The 19,158-nt window shown below is 44.9% G+C and overlaps 2 protein-coding genes across 2 annotated transcripts; both read left to right on the top strand.

Moving 5' to 3' along the window:
- The first annotated feature begins 701 nt into the window (after nt 1–701).
- Nucleotides 702–1,563, top strand: LOC139475274 (octapeptide-repeat protein T2-like). Its single transcript, XM_071258506.1, has 2 exons — nt 702–1,213; nt 1,281–1,563. Exons 1-2 carry the CDS (start codon nt 702–704, stop codon nt 1,561–1,563), a joined length of 795 nt encoding a protein of 264 aa, XP_071114607.1.
- Nucleotides 1,564–13,455: 11,892 nt separating this feature from the next.
- LOC139475275 (uncharacterized) lies at nt 13,456–13,902 on the top strand. Its single transcript, XM_071258508.1, has one exon. It carries the CDS (start codon nt 13,456–13,458, stop codon nt 13,900–13,902), a length of 447 nt encoding a protein of 148 aa, XP_071114609.1.
- The last annotated feature ends 5,256 nt before the right edge of the window (nt 13,903–19,158 follow it).

Here is a 19,158-nt window from a genome sequence, read left to right on the forward strand (position 1 = left end):
TGGGAGAGTATATCTTCCCTGGATGGGGTTAGGGTAGAATGGTCATGCGTGACCCCTGGCGGAAGAGGGATGGGAAGATGGGTGGGGTAGGGCGAAGGGTGGGAAATGTGTGGGGGTGCTGGTTTGTGGGGAGTGCTTATGGGAGTTGGGGTGAGGTATCTGAGTGTGGAAGAGGTAGTTAGATGGGGTAGTGTACTTGGGAGGGTTGGGGGTGATGGGGCTAGTGGTGTAGGATGGGTAGGGGCTGTGAGAAGGCATGTCACTGGTTAGTGTTCCTCTATTTCAATAGGAGTGGGAGACGGATGTACTGGGTATTAGGGATGTATCTAGTTATATTAATGCAAGGAGGGTGTTCATAGGGGACTGTGGGGTAAACCGATCGTGGAGAGGGTATCCAGCGTGTCCCATGTTATGTGCGCGGGCTGACATTTTGAACTTCTCCGTCAAGATACAACGCACCATATACAGCATCTTGAGGCACACCGCTGTAGGCCTAACAAAGTCTGCAACAACCGAGGCAGCAGCGTCACGCCTACGGCATACATACAGGTGATACTGAAAACCTCAAAGCGTGCTGCCGTCATTAAATTAATATATATCGTGAAAGGTTAAACGAAAGAAAAACAACCCGTGTTTATCTTGACACATGGGCCGCATTTGCTACAGACACCACGCATATGTAAGGCGAACTGAAGATGAATATGGGGACAAAAGACAGGAGGGAGAAAGACGGGAGGAGAAAGACAGGAGGGAGAAAGACAGGAGGGAGAAAGACGGGAGGGAGAAAGACGGGAGGGAGAAAGACAGGAGGTGAAAGACAGGAGGGAGAAAGACAGGAGGGAGAAAGACAGGAGGGAGAAAGACAGGAGGGAGAAAGACTGGAGGAGAAAGACAGGAGGAGAAAGACAGGAGGAGAAAGACGGGAGGGAGAAAGACAGGAGGGAGAAAGACAGGAGGGAGAAAGACGGGAGGGAGAAAGACGGGAGGGAGAAAGACATGAGGTGAAAGACAGGAGGGAGAAAGACGGGAGGAGAAATACAGGAGGGAGAAAGACGGGAGGGAGAAAGACAGGAGGGAGAAAGACAGGAGGAGAAATACAGGAGGGAGAAAGACAGGAGGGAGAAAGACAGGAGGGAGAAAGACAGGAGGTGAAAGACAGGAGGGAGAAAGACGGGAGAAAGACAGGAGGTGAAAGACGGGAGAAAGACAGGAGGTGAAAGACAGGAGGGAGAAAGACGGGAGGGAGAAAGACGGGAGGGAGAAAGACAGGTGGGAAAAAGACAGGAGGAGAAAGACAGGAGGAGAAAGACAGGAGGGAGAAAGACAGGAGGGAGAAAGACGGGAGGGAGAAAGACAGGTGGGAAAAAGACAGGAGGAGAAAGACAGGAGGAGAAAGACAGGAGGGAGAAAGACGGGAGGAGAAAGACAGGAGGGAGAAAGACGGGAGGAGAAAGACAGGAGGGAGAAAGACAGGAGGGAGAAAGACAGGAGGAGAAAGACAGGAGGGAGAAAGACAGGATGGAGAAAGACGGGAGGGAGAAAGACAGCGAGAGGGGAGATTGAAACGGAGATCGATGTTGTTGCATAAATGCAACAAAGCAAAGTTCCAAAGGTGTTGTAGTCGAGGAAGAAAACGAGGTTGTAGTCGCAGTAGACAAAGAAGCTGTAGTCGAGGTAGAAAAAGAAGCTGTACTCGATGTAGACAATGAGCTTGTAGTCGAGGTAGACAATGAATTTGTAGTCGAGGTAGACATCAGGTTGTAGTCGAGGTAAATGAGTTTGTAGTCGAGGTAGACAATGAAGTTGTAGTCGAGGTAGACAATGAGGTTGTACTCGAGGTAGACAATGAGTTTGTAGTCGAGGTAGACAATGAGGTTGTAGTCAAGGTAGACACTGAGGTTGTAGTCGAGGTAGACAATGAGATCGAAGTCGAGGTAGACAATGAGTTTTTTCTCCAGGGAGACATTGAGGTTGTAGTCGAGGTAGACAATGAGGTTGTAGTCAAGGTAGACAGTGAGGTTGTACTCGAGGTAGACTATGTGGTTGTACTCGAGGAAGACAATGAGGTTGTACTCGAGGAAGACAATGAGGTTGTAGACGAGGTAGACAATGGGATAGTAGTCGAGGTAGACTATGTGACTGTACACGAGGGAGACAATGAGGTTGTAGTCGAGGTTGACAATGAGGTTGTACACGAAGGAGACAATGAGGTTGTAGTCGAGGTAGACAATGAGGTTGTACACGAGGGAGACAATGAGGTTGTAGTCAAGGTAGACAATGAGGTTGTAGTCGAGGTAGACAATGAGGTTGTAGTCGAGGTAGACATGCGGTTGTTCTCGAAGGAGACAATGAGGTTGTAGACGAGGTAGACAATGAGGTTGTAGACGAGGTAGACAATGAGGTTGTAGTCGAGGTAGACTTTGAGGTTGTACACGAGGGAGACAATGAGGTTGTACACGAGGGAGACAATGAGTTTGTAGTCGAGGGAGACAATGAGGTTGTAGTCGTGGTAGACCATGTGGTTGTACACGAGGGAGACAATGAGGTTGTAGTCGAGGTAGACTATGTGGTTGTACTCGAGGGAGACAATGAGGTTGTAGTCGAGGTAGACAATGAGGTTGGACTCGAGGTAGACAATGAGGTTGTACTCGAGGTAGACAATGAGGTTGTAGTCGAGGTAGACAATGAGGTTGTAGTCGAGGAAGACAATGAGGTTGTAGTCAAGGTAGACAATGAGGTTGTAGTCGAGGTAGACAATGAGGTTGTAGTCGAGGAAGACAATGAGGTTGTAGTCGAGGTAGACAATGAGGTTGTAGTCGAGGTAGACAATGAGTTTGTAGTCAAGGTACGCAATGAGTTTGTAGTCGAGGTAGACAATGATTTTGTAGTCTAGGAAGACAATGAGGTCGTAGTCGTGGTTGACAATGAGGTTGTAGTCTAGGTAGACAAAGGGTTTGTAGTCTAGGTAGACAATGAGGTTGTAGTCGAGGTAGACAATGTGTTTGTAGTCTAAGTAGACAAAGCGTTTGTAGTCCAGGTAGAAAATAATTTGTAGTCTAGGTAGACAAAGGGTTTGTAGTCTAGGTAGACAATGAGGTTGTAGTCGAGGTAGACAATGAGTTTGTAGTCTAGATAGAAAATGAAGCGGTGTGTCAAGGCAGTCAATGATGTTGTAAGTCAAGGCAGTCAATGATGTTGTAAGTCGAGGCAGTTAATGATGTAGTCGAAGCAGCTAATAATGTCGATGTAGTCGAGGTAGACAATTCTCTTGATAAAGGACATCAGGTTTAGGTTCACATTCTAGAGTTTAGTATACGCACGTTGAAAGCGTCGTGTTGACTGTCTATTACTCCAATTGTGATGAAGAAAGTTCCGGAAGTTATCACATGCAGTCCTCATCGTCTGCTGCTGCGGGCAACTATCCCGGCCCAAAAACAACGTTCACCAAGCTAGTTTAATGTACATTGACAACAGCGAGAGGGACAGAAACTAACATGGCGTGACAAGGTTTTAAAACCAGCTGAGTTACCCCAGAGGTCCATCCGGCAAAACACATTGAACCGTTTCCCTCGTTATACAGTTAGACCGCCTCTGTGGGCAAGTGGGTGTTGAGAGCCAGAGACAGAGACAGAGAGACAGACACATAGACAGAGAGACAGACACATAGACAGAGAGACAGAGAGACAGAGGCAGAGAGACAGAGAGACAGAGAGACAGAGGCAGAGAGACAGACACATAGACAGAGAGACAGAGGCAGAGAGACAGAGATGCAGAGCGACAGAGAGACAGCAACAGAGACAGAGAGACAGAGGCAGAGAGACAGAGAGACAGAGACATAGACAGAGAAACAGAGAGGTAGAGGGACAGCGACAGAGACAGAGAGACAGAGGCAGAGAGACAGACACATAGACAGAGAGACAGAGAGACAGAGGCAGAGAGACAGACATATAGACAGAGAGACAGAGAGACAGAGGCAGAGAGACAGACACATAGACAGAGAGACAGAGAGACAGAGGCAGAGAGACAGAGAGGCAGAGAGACAGAGGCAGAGAGACAGAGAGGCAGAGAGACAGAGAGACAGCGACAGGGACAGAGAGACAGAGGTAGAGAGACAGACACATAGACAGAGAGACAGAGGCAGAGAGACAGAGAGGCAGAGAGACAGAGAGACAGCGACAGAGACAGAGGCAGAGAGACAGACACATAGACAGAGAGACAGAGGCAGAGAGACAGAGAGGCAGAGAGACAGAGAGACAGCGACAGAGACAGAGAGACAGAGGCAGAGAGACAGAGGCAGAGAGACAGAGAGGCAGAGAGACAGAGAGACAGCAACAGAGACAGAGAGACAGATTTAGAGAGACAGAGAGGCATAGACAGAGAGACAGAGACAGAGAGAAAGAGACAGATTTAGAGAGACAGAGACAGAGAGACAGAGAAAGAGAGACCGAATCAAAGACAGAGACAGAGAGACAGAGACAGAGAGACAGACAGAGAGACAGAGAGACAGAGGCAGAGGCAGAGAGACGCAGAGAGAGACAGAGATAGAAGCAGAGACAGAGAGAGACAGAGAGACAGAGACAGAGACAGAGAGAGACAGAGACTGAGAAACAGAGAGACAGGAACTGAGAGACAGAGAGACATAGACAGACAGAGACAGAGACAGAGAGACAGAAACATAGAGACAGAGCGACCAACAGACAGAGACAGAGAGACAAAGAGACAGAGGTACAAAGAGACAGAGAGACAGAGGCTGAGAGACACAGAGACAGACACAGAGACAGACACAGAGACAGAGAGACAGAGACAGAGAGACATAGACAGAGATAGAGAGACAGTGCAACCAAGAGATAGAGAGACAGAGAGACAGAGAGAGACACAGACAGAGAGACAGAGAGACACAGACAGAGAAAGAGAGACATAGACAGAGACATAGATAGAGAGACAGAGACAGATAAAGACAGAGCGACCAACAAACAGAGACAGAGAGACAAAGAGACAGAGAAACAGAGATACAAAGAGACAGAGAGGCAGAGAGGCAGGGAAACAGAGACAGAGATACTGAGAGACGGAGAGACAGAGACAGAGAGACATAGACAGAGAGACAGAGAAACAAAGAGACAGAGACAGAGAGACACAGACATAGATAGAGAGACACAGACAGAGAAAGAGAGACACAGACAGAGACATAGATAGAGAGACAGAGACAGAGAGACATTGACGTAAACAGAGACAGAGAGACAGAGACAGATACAGAGAGACAGAGACAGACAGAGACGGAGAGACAGAGGAACACTCGCATGCCACTTTTAGTAAAATATACTTGTACGAGACATTAAACCCTCATTTAACCTCATTGCGTGTTATACAGTTACGTTTTTTCCCTACCAACCACCCCACCGCTCATCCATCCATTTAGGTTACGTGTAATTGACTCCCATTGACACTGTATACTGCTTGTCTTATGATATAATATTTATGGCTCAGCGATGATGATACCTACTTGATTTCTTCCCTCTCATTTAATTTGAACATTTAGAAATACATTTTACTTTGTGATAGCCATATCTATTTTCTTGCTGCGTTGTCAGGCTATGATATGATATTATGACGTAAAATACGGGGGAATGACTGTGATTTTGCTTGCGTGGGTTCTATTTTTTCGATCACTGCTTCAAAACTTTTTTTTTCTCTGAAAAATAGAGCGGACAGTTTTCTTATTTTACAACATATGTTTTTCCAGCGATAAAAACATTTCCCCCGTCCACTGTTTGGAACAAATAAGAAAAAAAGAAAATTAGACGGTCATTTCACGCTCCCCACTATAACCATTGATCTACTTTCACGTAGGGAACGAAGAGACGTTCGGGCAACCCCTTTCACGTGGAGAGCGAGGAGGCATTGAGGGCAATCCCATTTACGTGGGAGTGAAATGACGTTCAGGGTAACCCCATTCATGTGGGGAGTGAGGATTCATTCAGGGCAACCCCTTTCACGTGGGAGAGTGGAGACGTTCAGTGCAACCCCATTCACGAGGGAGTGAAATGACGTTCAGTGCAACCACATTCTCGTGGGAAGCGAGAAGACATTCAGGGCAACCTCTTTCACGTGAGGAGCGAGGAGACGTTAGGGCAACCCCTCTCACGTGGGGAGAGAGGAGACATTGAGGGCAAACCTTTTCATGTTGGGAGCGAAGAGAAATTGAGGGCAACCCCTTTCACGTGGGAGTGAAATGACGTTCAGTGCAAACCCATTCACGTGGTGAGCGAGGAGACGTTCGGGCAACTCCTTTCACGTGGTGAGCGAAGAGACATTGAGGGCAACCCCATTAACATGGGGAGCGAGGAGACATTCAGGGCAACCCCTTTCACGTGGGAGAGTGGAGACGTTCAGTGCAACCTCATTAACGTGGGGAGCGAGGAGACATTTAGTGCACACCCTTCCCTATTTTCACAAATTGTTAGAGCGAGTGAGTATGGTTTTACGCCACGTTTAGCAATATTCCAGCAATATCACGGCGGGGAACACCAGAAATGGGCTTCACACATTGTACCCATGTCGGGAATCGAACTCGGGCCTTCGGCGTGACGAGCGAACGCTTTAACCTCTAGGCTACACGACCGCCCCACAAAATGTTAGAGGCCTTTTCGCTGTTGTTTAGATTTATTAACATATTTCGAAAACTTTGGTTTGTGTAGTGGTCGCCATGGACAAACATACTTCCTACATACTAACTAAACACTGTTAGATCATCAATAAACTTAACGTGTTTTGTTTTAGAGGCCAACATAAGTCCCTGACGGATATCCAGGTTCTGTCATGATGGATGAAGGGAGATAACCCGATTAGCTCGGGAGAGGACAGCTGATGGCGTGGCGTTCTTCATCGCCCGCAGCTGGATGTTCAGCAGACATTGACAACATGAAATATACATTAGAGGGTCGCACTATGACAATGATAAATGGTGTCATCTGTTCCAAGCTTTGACATAAACTGAATAGATTCATCACTCAGGTCTCAAGGACAGACTCTTGAAGTCAATGTCATTAGTCTTATTGTCAGTGTTGAATTGTTGAAGATCAGGTTAAACAAATTCGTACTGAAATATGTTCCTAAACTGTTGTTCCTCATTTACATCAGCTAGATCAGTTACATCATTGACATCAGTGGCAATGTTACGGGTAGCATCCTTTCATAGTTTACCTTGTGGGGATGCCGGGTTAGAATAGATACCCAGCAGCCTACGATGGTCGTTAGAGGTGATTTATTGGCGGACTTTTTGTATAGAGTGTCAGCATACCCCGACGGCATTGATCGTTGTTCTTAATATCAATCACTGGATTGTCTGGCCAAACTATTTACAGGTCCCGTTATATAGCTGGAATATTGGTCAGTTGCAAAATTATAATTATTAATACAAATCACAGGATTGTCTGGTACATATTCGATTGTTCACAAGCCACCGTTATATGGCTTGAATATTGCTGAGTACGTCATTGATCGTTGTTCAGAAAATCAATCACGGGATTGTCTGGTCCACATTCGATTATTCACAGGCCACCGTTATATAGTTGGAATATTGCTGAGTGAGTGAGTATGGTTTTTTGGGGAAAAAACCCCACCCAGCATTGCTTCACCCGACGTGTTAGGGGGTGGCGATCAGCCGAGGAGTGATGGTGGGAACTGGGTGTGGGATGACGTGTTGGGTTTGATGGATGGTTAGCGATAGGATTTTTCTCGTTGAACCACAAACCAATTTTAGGGCTAATATGTTAACATGCTTCGTAAACACTTTACAATTTAACACACAACCATATGGACGGGGTGTCATGTGGCCTCTGACTACAGATACTCACCCCTACGTTTTGCCATGAACCGGAAAGGAAATAGGAGAATATGGTGCTCTGGTTTAGGAGTGACTTGTGAAAGCTTAAGTTAAAGCTTAAATAAGGTAAACTACGGTTATTACGAACTCAAAGAGACCACTAATTTTAATTCGTTTTAACCATATATACAAGCAAATGGGTGTTCGTTATAAACGTAGTTTACTGTATTGCATTTGTTGTTTTCAAAATTGTTTTGATCTACAATCCGTACGTGGTATTCACAAGTTGAAAGCCGACATCTGTGTGACCAGTGATGACAGTGGTTACTGTGAAATCTTGATGGTGGATCCAGTCTCATCTTTTATTGTTTAAGTGTCAAGTGACAGGTTAGTCTTCATCCAAGAGAACATCATATGGCCGATAATAATTATGGTAGACTGTCATATCAGTGTCGAAACCAAAGAAGAAAAATACTTGTCTGTGACGTCCCCCATGCGTAGGAGGCGGCACGTGACAGGACATAGAGGGCAGCACGTGACTGCCTGTGATGAGAGGCATGTGACACGCCCAGGGCGTAGAGAGCAGTTGATGATGTGAATGAGGATGCGGAAGATGGTCATCTTATCATGTGAAACTGCATCTCAACCAGGGGCCTGACAAAGTGGGAGAGTAATATATAAATGATGTTAACGCAAGCTGGCCTTGCAACATGGATCCACCAGATGGCTACCGTGTTGTACGCAAATCATCTTTCTGAGTTTAGGGAGTTAACTTATTGAGTTACATGCTGTCTAGACTAACGAGTCTATACATAGTCCAATAAAAATCGCGTAACGAAATCGACATCCAGTTCGACATTCGATTACAGGATTTGCAAAGCATATGTACCGCTAACTTGGCGTCAACAGATATTTTACAAATCTTTTCATGTTTTTAATCAAGGTGCTTACGTGATATGATCCACTTCGCGAAGTAAGATCCGTTTTATCACACTATAGATTTTAATTATCGATCAGATCGTGTTTACTTGGGGTCGAGATTTTGTTTGAAGCAAATGCAAGTGTTATGAGAGGTGGAAACTGATTGGTCAATAGGAGAGACATAGAAGGGACGTAACTCTTAATAGCCACTAGTGGCGCTACGATCGATCCCAGAAATTCCAGCCTGGTTCGCCACGTTAACACTTTGCCTCGAAAAGCTACTCCAGAACGCTTTCAGATGACTGAGATTTGTGGTTTAACGCCCTCTAAATATTCGTGTCTGTAAACATCCAGTAAACAATCGCCTGAAACAGTCCCAGCCATCGGGGCATGATGACACGCAATCAACCAAGTCGCATGACAAACATTGGTTACGGAGGACCCAGTCTTCCCCCACATCCTCACAGGATGGACACTGTTGCAGCGATACGATACGAAACAATATAGTTGTAGGAGAGTATCTTGAAAATTTGTCCTGGACTTGGTACTTGCTAGCCGCAGTTGAAACAGATTAAACACAAAATAATTTTATAATTTGAAGTTGACACGATATACGGCTTTTCAAATGGACGAAAGGTAGGTCGCCTAACCGCGAAATTGGCGTTCATAAGTGTATGAACGACTCAATTTGACGTTCATACGTTTTTCATGAGACAGAGTTCTTGAAATGACGTAAACAGTGACGGACGTCTTCCAAACTCCTGGGGAAACCCCTGGGAATTCCCAAGCACGAATACATACAGAAACGTTCTTTCTGATCATTTAGACCCATTAGTCTTGAACTCAGTGTTTCAGTATACATTGAGAAACGTCAGTGAGTTTGACAGCACGATCGTTTACGAATATCCTCGCTACGACCCATCCTAGTGAACAAAACGAAGAACATTCAAACTATCGTAGTATCGACTCGATCCATGTCTAGGCTGACAGTGACAGTCTACAGTAATCTATGAATTTACCTTAGTGTCTCTTTGACACATCTTTAATCTCCTTTCAGTGAACGGCCAATTGATCAATGATGACTAAAGCAAGTAACAACTTCCGAAATCTCTCCTGTCACGTTTATCGCGTCGGCCATTTTGACGTCTTTGACTTGATGTAAATGTATTACGACGCGCTGTCATTGTGACTGACTTACTGTGGTAGTTCTTAACAGACTCCTCATCTAATGGTGGTACTTTTTGAGTACATTTGTTTACATATACAACAAAAGTTTTTTCTGTTGAGCACGTTGAGCATACATCTCACATCTCGTTTTGAGGAACTATCATATTCCGCGATACAGCTTGGTTCTTGTATGGCCGTCACTGTAAACACGAAGTCACACATACTAAATATTATTGTGTATATACTCACCACCAAAAGAAACACGAATATCATCCATGTTGATTAACATATGAAGAATTATTCATATTCAAGAGATATTAGATTGGTTCGATGCACAAACGAACATCCTGGTATGTTGTGTGAACCGACGCTGATGAACGCATCACATGTGACGTCATAGATCCATGACTCCAGAAGCACTATTTGTCTCGTGCAGGATTAGTGTGTAAATTTTGGGAAATCACGAGCAGCATATCGTGATAAGAATAAAGACACTCTGTGGTAACACTTAACTGAGTGTTAGTTTTGTCATTAAGTGGTACAAATTGGAAACATCTCTTCTTAACGTGCATATTTCTCTATATGCTTCTATGGTTCGCGTCTTTTTTGGTGGTGAGTATATATCAAAGTCGAAGTCCTTTCAAGTAAAAATAGTGATATATAAGAACTGACTTTTACTTTGTTGCAAGCTCCGACGTTCATTCAGTTTGGCCCTCACTCTATGAAGGTTCATACTCCAATGAACTGACACAAAGTGAAAGTCAGTTCTTACGAAAAAGTACGTCAAGGAAAGTTCTCTTCAAGACATGATTGAAATCTCGAAAGTCAGTAGAGGACGGTTAAGCCGAAATGTAGAAAGTGATCGGAAGACAGGTTTTATATTTTTTCGTAGTGTACAGTCGTCGAGATGTAAGGGCTTTGTCGTCACTGCATGCTCTTGTCGGGATCAATCAACTCCCTGGTTTAAGATTTGAGACTCGATCTAAAGCCACAGGTTGGACATAAGAGATAATCTCACACAAAACCTATTACTCTAGGTCATATATTTTGTCCTCTGTAGAAGCTTTAGCGACAAGACGCGAATGTCAGTATTGATCGCAAATGTATTAAAAGAATGGATGTCAAATATCCTCAAGACATGTGCATCACATGTTAAGAGATTCGCGATGCACCAACAACAGAAAGTCATCCTGATCGCGAATAAAACTAATAACAAATGCAATAAAGTTGCAGATAGCCCCTCGTCATGTCTCTCATTATTCCTCCCTCACACTTTTTGCGGGCTCAGTCGTCTGGAGCACCGTAAGTCCTTGCACCGAGTTGCGTCCCTTAGACGCTTATGCAACCTATGATGGTGGCTTCGAATCCCACATTGTGTTTCATGGTTTGTCCGCTCCGTGCCCGTGCTCGTGATCGTGGTAAGCGTATAAGATCTGCACCGCTTCTAGCTTTCCTCACACATTAAGCTGACACACCGTGATATGACCGAGATACCGCTCAAGGCGGAGTTTATAACTCAATTATACTCAATTATACTCTTCTTCGTTCCCTCCATCTTCACCTCTCTGTTCCTTGTGGACGATAGTTGGTACCTGGCTTAGCAAATGAATCCCAACTTTGCACAGCGAATTGCGGCGCATTAGATCAATGTGCCATGATCTGCGATCCAGGGAATGGATGTGTGCATCTTTGACTGAGAGAAACTCCAAGAGATGAGGCGACGTAGTGATTGCTACCATAAGTCCCCAGAGAGATGCTCGTTCAGATTACCCATAATTAACTCCTCGGGTCTGCAAAATTGTAACGTTCGACAAGTTGATTTACACCTAATTTTGATGTAGCGGTGACTTGGTAATCTGACTAAATAACCCTTCACTAACATCTCGACCTCTGACATCTCCCATTCCCCCCACTCACCCCCAGCCCCACCCCGGCTCCCTTCCCCTGTTCAATGATCTAAAACTGGTCTTTCTGCTCTAAGATTCGGTCTTGCGGGCAATTATTGATCCGGAGGCATTATGCGAAGTCCGAAAATGGATATACCCACTTTTATTCCTTTAAGTTATCTTGACCCATCTCGCGATGTTAACCACGCATATACGGTAATCCAGGAATTTACTGGGTAAGACGTGTAGATATTATTCTGTTCAGCTGCAAACAAGCCAACTGGTCAACTCGCACAGAGCGTTTGAAGAAGCGGAAGCGCGTCCCAGGAGGAGCCGCAATCAGCATAACTGTCAGTTATCTCCCCTGAGACGCAGGAGATTTGACTTCTTTGGCTGCCTCTGCAATCTCATTTACTTCTTTTGTCAGTCCCTTCAAGAGGACGCTAGGCCTCCGCAGGACAAACAACGGCTGGCGCGCTGCCCTGCACAAGAGGGGAATCTATGGGTCTTGGGTTTCACACAATAGAGACAGCGGCATGGGTGTTGCCCGCCCGGGAGAAGAACCCTTGTGAAGTTTGCGCAGAACTGACAGCGGCAGACATCCATACTCGGCCAGGAGAACCTAGGGCTGTGAAGTTCACGCACTACAGACATCTCCCAGGAGATCCTGTCGTTGTAAAGTTCACGCAGTACGGACATCTCCCCGGAGAACCTGCTCTTGTGAAGTTCACACAGTACGGATATCTCCCAGGAGAACCTTTGGTTGTGAAGTACAAGCAGTACAGACATCTCCCAGGAGAACCTATGGTTGTGAAGTTCACGCAGTACAGACATCTCCCAGGAGAACCTATGGTTGTGAAGTTCAAACAGTACGGACATCTCCCAGGAGAACCTATAGTTGTGAAATTCACGCAGTACAGACAACTCCCAGGAGAACCTATGGTTATGAAGTTCACGCAGTACAGACATCTCACAGGAGAATCTGTGGTTGTGAAGTTCAAGCAGTACAGACATCTCCCTGGAGAACCTTTGGTTGTGAAGTTCACACAGTACAGATTTCTCCCAGGAGAACCTGTGGTTGTGAAGTTCAAGCACTACGGACATCTCCCAGGAGAACATGCTGTTGTGAAGTTCACGCAGTACAGACATCTCCCAGGAGAACCTATGGTTATGAAGTTCACGCAGTACGGACATCTCCCAGGAGAACATGCTGTTGTGAAGTTCACACAGTACTGACATCTCCCAGGAGAACCTTTGGTTGTGAAGTTCAAACAGTACAGACATCTCACAGGAGAATCTGTGGTTGTGAAGTTCAAGCAGTACAGACATCTCCCAGGAGAACCTATGGTTGTGAAGTTCATGCAGTACAGACATCTCCCAGGAGAACCTATGGTTGTGAAGTTCAAACAGTACAGACATCTCACAGGAGAACCTATGGTTGTGAAGTTCACGCAGTACAGACATCTCCCAGGAAAACCTATGGTTGTGAAGTTCAAACAGTACGGACATCTCCCAGGAGATCCTGTTGTTGTGAAGTTCACGCAGTACGGACATCTCCCCGGAGAACCTGCTGTTGTGAAGTTCACACAGTACTGACATCTCCCAGGAGAACCTTTGGTTGTGAAGTACACGCAGCACAGACATCTCCCAGGAGAACCTATGGTTGTGAAGTTCACGCAGTACGGACATCTCCCAGGAGAATCTTTGGTTGTGAAGTTCAAGCACTACGGACATCTCCCAGGAAAACCTGTGGTTGTGAAGTTCACGCAGTACGAACATCTCCCAGGAGAACCTATGGTTGTGAAGTTCAAACAATACAGACATCTCCCAGGAGAACCTATGGTTGTGAAGTTCACACAGTACAGACATCTCCCAGGAGAACCTATGGTTATGAAGTTCACACAGTACAGACATCTCCCAGGAGAACCTGTGGTTGTGAAGTTCACGCAGTACGGACAACGCCCAGGAAAACCTATGGTTGTGAAGTTCAAACAGTACGGACATCTCCCAGGAGAACCTGTTGTTGTGAAGTTCACGCAGTACGGACATCTCCCAGGAGAACCTGCTGTTGTGAAGTTCAAGCACTACGGACATCTCCCAGGATAACCTGTGGTTGTGAAGTTCACGCAGTACGGACATCTCCCAGGAGAACCTATGGTTGTGAAGTTCAAACAGTACAAACATCTCCCAGGAGAACCTATGGTTGTGAAGTTCACGCAGTACAGACATCTCCCAGGAGAGCCTATGGTTGTGAAGTTCAAGCACTACGGACATCTCCCAAGAGAACCTATAGTTGTGAAATTCACGCAGTACAGACGACTCCCAGGAGAACCTATGGTTATGAAATTCACGCAGTACGGACATCGCCCAGGAGAACCTGTGGTTGTGAAGTTCAAGCAGTACAGACATCTCCCAGGAGAATCTTTGGTTGTGGAGTTCACACAGTACAGATTTCTCCCAGGAGAACCTGCTGTTGTGAAGTTCAAGCACTACGGACATCTCCCAGGAAAACCTGTGGTTGTGAAGTTCAAACAGTACGGACATCTCCCAGGAGATCCTGTTGTTGTGAAGTTCACGCAGTACGGACATCTCCCCGGAGAACCTGCTGTTGTGAAGTTCACACAGTACTGACATCTCCCAGGAGAACCTTTGGTTGTGAAGTACACGCAGCACAGACATCTCCCAGGAGAACCTATGGTTGTGAAGTTCACGCAGTACTGACATCTCCCAGGAGAATCTTTGGTTGTGAAGTTCAAGCACTACGGACATCTCCCAGGAAAACCTGTGGTTGTGAAGTTCACGCAGTACGAACATCTCCCAGGAGAACCTATGGTTGTGAAGTTCAAACAATACAGACATCTCCCAGGAGAACCTATGGTTGTGAAGTTCACACAGTACAGACATCTCCCAGGAGAACCTATGGTTATGAAGTTCACACAGTACAGACATCTCCCAGGAGAACCTGTGGTTGTGAAGTTCACGCAGTACGGACAACGCCCAGGAAAACCTATGGTTGTGAAGTTCAAACAGTACGGACATCTCCCAGGAGAACCTGTTGTTGTGAAGTTCACGCAGTACGGACATCTCCCAGGAGAACCTGCTGTTGTGAAGTTCACACAGTACTGACATCTCCCAGGAAAACCTGTGGTTGTGAAGTTCAAGCACTACGGACATCTCCCAGGATAACCTGTGGTTGTGAAGTTCACGCAGTACGGACATCTCCCAGGAGAACCTATGGTTGTGAAGTTCAAACAGTACAAACATCTCCCAGGAGAACCTATGGTTGTGAAGTTCAAGCACTACGGACATCTCCCAAGAGAACCTATAGTTGTGAAATTCACGCAGTACAGACGACTCCCAGGAGAACCTATGGTTATGAAATTCACGCAGTACGGACATCGCCCAGGAGAACCTGTGGTTGTGAAGTTCAAGCAGTACAGACATCTCCCAGGAGAATCTTTGGTTGTGGAGTTCACACAGTACAGATTTCTCCCAGGAGAACCTGCTGTTGTGAAGTTCAAGCACTACGGACATCTCCCAGGAAAACCTGTGGTTGTGAAGTTCACGCAGTACTGACATCTCCCAGGAGAACCTATGATTGTGAAGTTCAAGCAGTAGGGACATCTCCCAGGATAACCTATGGTTATGAAGTTCACGCAGTACGGACATCTCCCAGGAGAACCTATGGTTATGAAGTTCACGCAGTACAGACATCTCCCAGGAGAATCTTTGGTTGTGAAGTTCAAGCAGTACAGACATCTCCCAGGAGAACCTATGGTTGTGAAGTTCACGCAGTACAGACATCTCCCAGGAGAACCTATGGTTGTGAAGTTCAAACAGTACGGACATCTCCCAGGAGAACCTATGGTTGTGAAGTTCACGCAGTACAGACATCTCCCAGGAAAACCTATGGTTGTGAAGTTCACACAGTACTGACATCTCCCAGGAAAACCTATGGTTGTGAAGATCAAGCAGTACGGACATCTCCCAGGAGAACCTTTGGTTGTGAAGTACACGCAGTACAGACATCTCCCAGGAGAACCTATGGTTGTGAAGTTCAAGCAGTACAGACATCTCCCAGGAGAATCTATGGTTGTGAAGTTCAAGCAGTACAGACATCTCCCTGGAGAACCTTTGGTTGTGAAGTACACGCAGTACGGACATCTCCCAGGAGAACCTATGGTTGTGAAGTTCAGGCAGGACAGACATCTCCCAGGAGAATCTTTGGTTGTGAAGTTCAGGCACTACGGACATCTCCCCGGAGAACCTGCTCTTGTGAAGTTCACGCAGTACAGACATCTCCCAGGAAAACCTGTGGTTGTAAAGTTCAAGCAGTACAGACATCTCCCAGGAGAACCTATGGTTGTGAAGTTCACGCAGTACAGACAACTCCCAGGAGAACCTATGGTTATGAAGTTCACGCAGTACGGACATTTTACAGGAGAACCTATCGTTGTGAAGTTTAAGCAGTACAGACATCTCCCAGGAGAACCTATGGTTGTGAAGTTCACGCAGTACTGGCGCCTCCCAGGGTAATGTATGGTTGTGAAGTTCACGCAGTACTGACATCTCCCAGGAGAACATATGGTTGTGAAGGACAGGCAGTAGAACCATCTCCAAGGGGAACCTATAGTTATGAAGTTCACACAGAACATACATCTCACAGGAGGAGAACTTATGGTTGACATCTCCCAGGACCACCTATGTTATGAAGTTCACGCAGTACAGACATCTCCCAGGAGAATTTATGATTATGCAGTTCACGCAGTACAGACAATCCCCAGGAGAACCAATGGTAGAGAAATACACGCTGTACTGATATCTCCCTGGAGGAGAACCTATGGTTGTGTAGCGAGTTTCATTGCTATCACTGATTAAAGTGAATGCTATTGACATTTAGCGATAGGTCCTATTCACGCTTATACGTCTTCACACATGATTCACACATAACATCATGTTTCATATTTTGGTTGTTGCTTGAAGCTAGGGAACTGGTGTAAGAAGACACACATGACTCACCAATTGCCTCGATGTCCATGGTTCTGAAAGTACAAGAATAATGTCAATTTGGCACTAAAGACACATGGAAGAGCTTGGTATAAGAGACATATCAAACCATGCCACATAATAGGTCAGTATGTTAACCTGAAAAAGAAAATCTACCAAAACCGTGCATCAGCGATGTAAACTTTGGACTTCACTCAAAAACCTGAAGACATGTGTTCGTAAAATTCAAAAGTTGTGTATTATGCGATTTTTAAAAAAAAGGTTTAAATGCAATTATATGAAAAAACCCATTAAACTACTTAGAAGTATTCTATTAGTACAGCTCATGTTTTGGATATAATATCGCTAACTTAAGATATTTTCAAATGAAAAACTTACATGTGATAAAATAAATTGAGGTATAGTTTCTTCTGTTCTTCAGTTCATTTTACAAATTGTTAGAAATCAAAGCTACATGTATGAAAAACAAATTTAATGATAATCAAAAGTTATTACAGAATATATGTACAATTATACCTTATCATAAATCGAGCTATAAAATACATCTTTTATTTATGCATTACTAACATTATAGCTAACCATAAAAGATGAGAAGGTTCTCTAAGAGATACCGAAGATCATTAAGTTGACCCATGTATGGTTATACCTAAATTCATAAACGCAAAGGCCAATGAAACCAAAGCCCAAACTGCATTTACTACAGTGAACAACAAAAGTTCCTGTGACACTGAATGAGATTTAATGCAAAGGGTTTTTTTTTAACAAATTTGACACAATGTGGGTTTGGAACAGATAACAGACTCCTGTAAGTGTTCAAATGGTTAAATTCGCCATACTGATTTCAGAAAATGCGTGATTTCATAAAAAACACGAACATGCCAAAATGTCAATTTACAAATCCACCTCTGGTTGCGATGCAAGCAACACATCTTCGTCTCATGGAATGAATCAGGTGTCGCACAAAATCCTGTGGGATATCTGTCCATATATGCTGGAGCATGTTTCGAAGTTCTTGGGGTGTCTGTGGAACACGTGGTTGACGTCGATCGCGCCGATCCATCTCATCCAACATGTGCTCGATTGGTGAAAGATCAGGGGAGCAAGTCGGCCAGGGGATGACATTCACGTTGTTTTTGTTGAAGAGAGTCCTGAACAAGTCGAGCAATATGAGGCTGGGCGTTGTCATGTTGAAAGATAATGCCTGGGCAATGACGACGCAAAACACGGTAGAACAACAGGGCCGATGATCTCGTCGCAGTAGCGCTGTCCACTGAGATTTCCCTCTACCACTATTAAACGGGTCCTCTGTCTTGCTGTAATCCCAGCCCATACCATAACGCTGCCGCCCCCTTCTTCCTTGTCTTGTATTGACACAAGTGTACGTCTATCAGGGCTTATCACAGCTGAAATAACTTTTTGCAAATGATTATTTAAATTGTACATTCAAGCAAAATAAAAATCTCAATTGCTGTTCTTAAATTTACGGAAAAACCTAAACTAAAAACCTTTTCATTGTAATCTCTTTTTGAACTTTCAAATGATATTTAGGAATATACATTTGGAAATTTAAGATGATGAACAGCCGAAAATAATTAAGTTAGACACCTTTTTCAACAAATGATTTTAATATTGTTTTAATATATCAACGAGGTTTAATTCTTTTTAAAACAGCAATACGCGAGTGCTATTGTAGCGTTTGTTACAAATAGACTCAAATAGAAATAGACCTATCGTTCACAAAGCAGACAACAAATTTTGGATGACACCTTCTTTATTGTTATATTGTAATAACGGCGTTTCGGAATTGATCCTTATACTGTTGTCAAGTAAGACCGAATAATGAGTGAGTGAGTGAGTTGGGTTTAACGCCGCTTTTAACAGTATCCCAGTTATATCGCGGCGTGTCAGCTTAATGTGGGAGGAAAGCCCGAAGTGATACAGGTCTCAGACGTTTACCACTGCGGTGAAACGCACGAGCACGTGTATGGTGCTGAAAAACCTAGAAACATAATCGGGGCGTGCCCAAGGGACGCAATTCTGCACAACGAATCGTGGCGCCTTATACGACTGGGCCACCCGTGATGGTTGAAGTTTTGTGTTCTTTGATTCTGGTGTTGATGGGGCGGGATGTTTCGCCTAAAAATGTTGTTTTGCTCAACAACGGTATAAGGAGCTATACAGGAACGGCACTATTACCGTATATTAGAGACGTTGTTATCCTTGAACGTCTGTAAACTTTGTCATCTGTCAACTTTTAAGAAATGCCTATCAAACAATTCAGAGTTATCATTCTTGTTGGGTGTAGTACTGGTGTTCAAACGCATGGGACGCCATTCGGCTTGTTCTGGAATGACA

This window comes from Haliotis cracherodii, unplaced genomic scaffold (assembly GCF_022045235.1).
Source record: "Haliotis cracherodii isolate W230 unplaced genomic scaffold, xgHalCrac1.p SCAF_3, whole genome shotgun sequence".
NCBI lineage: Eukaryota > Metazoa > Mollusca > Gastropoda > Lepetellida > Haliotidae > Haliotis > Haliotis cracherodii.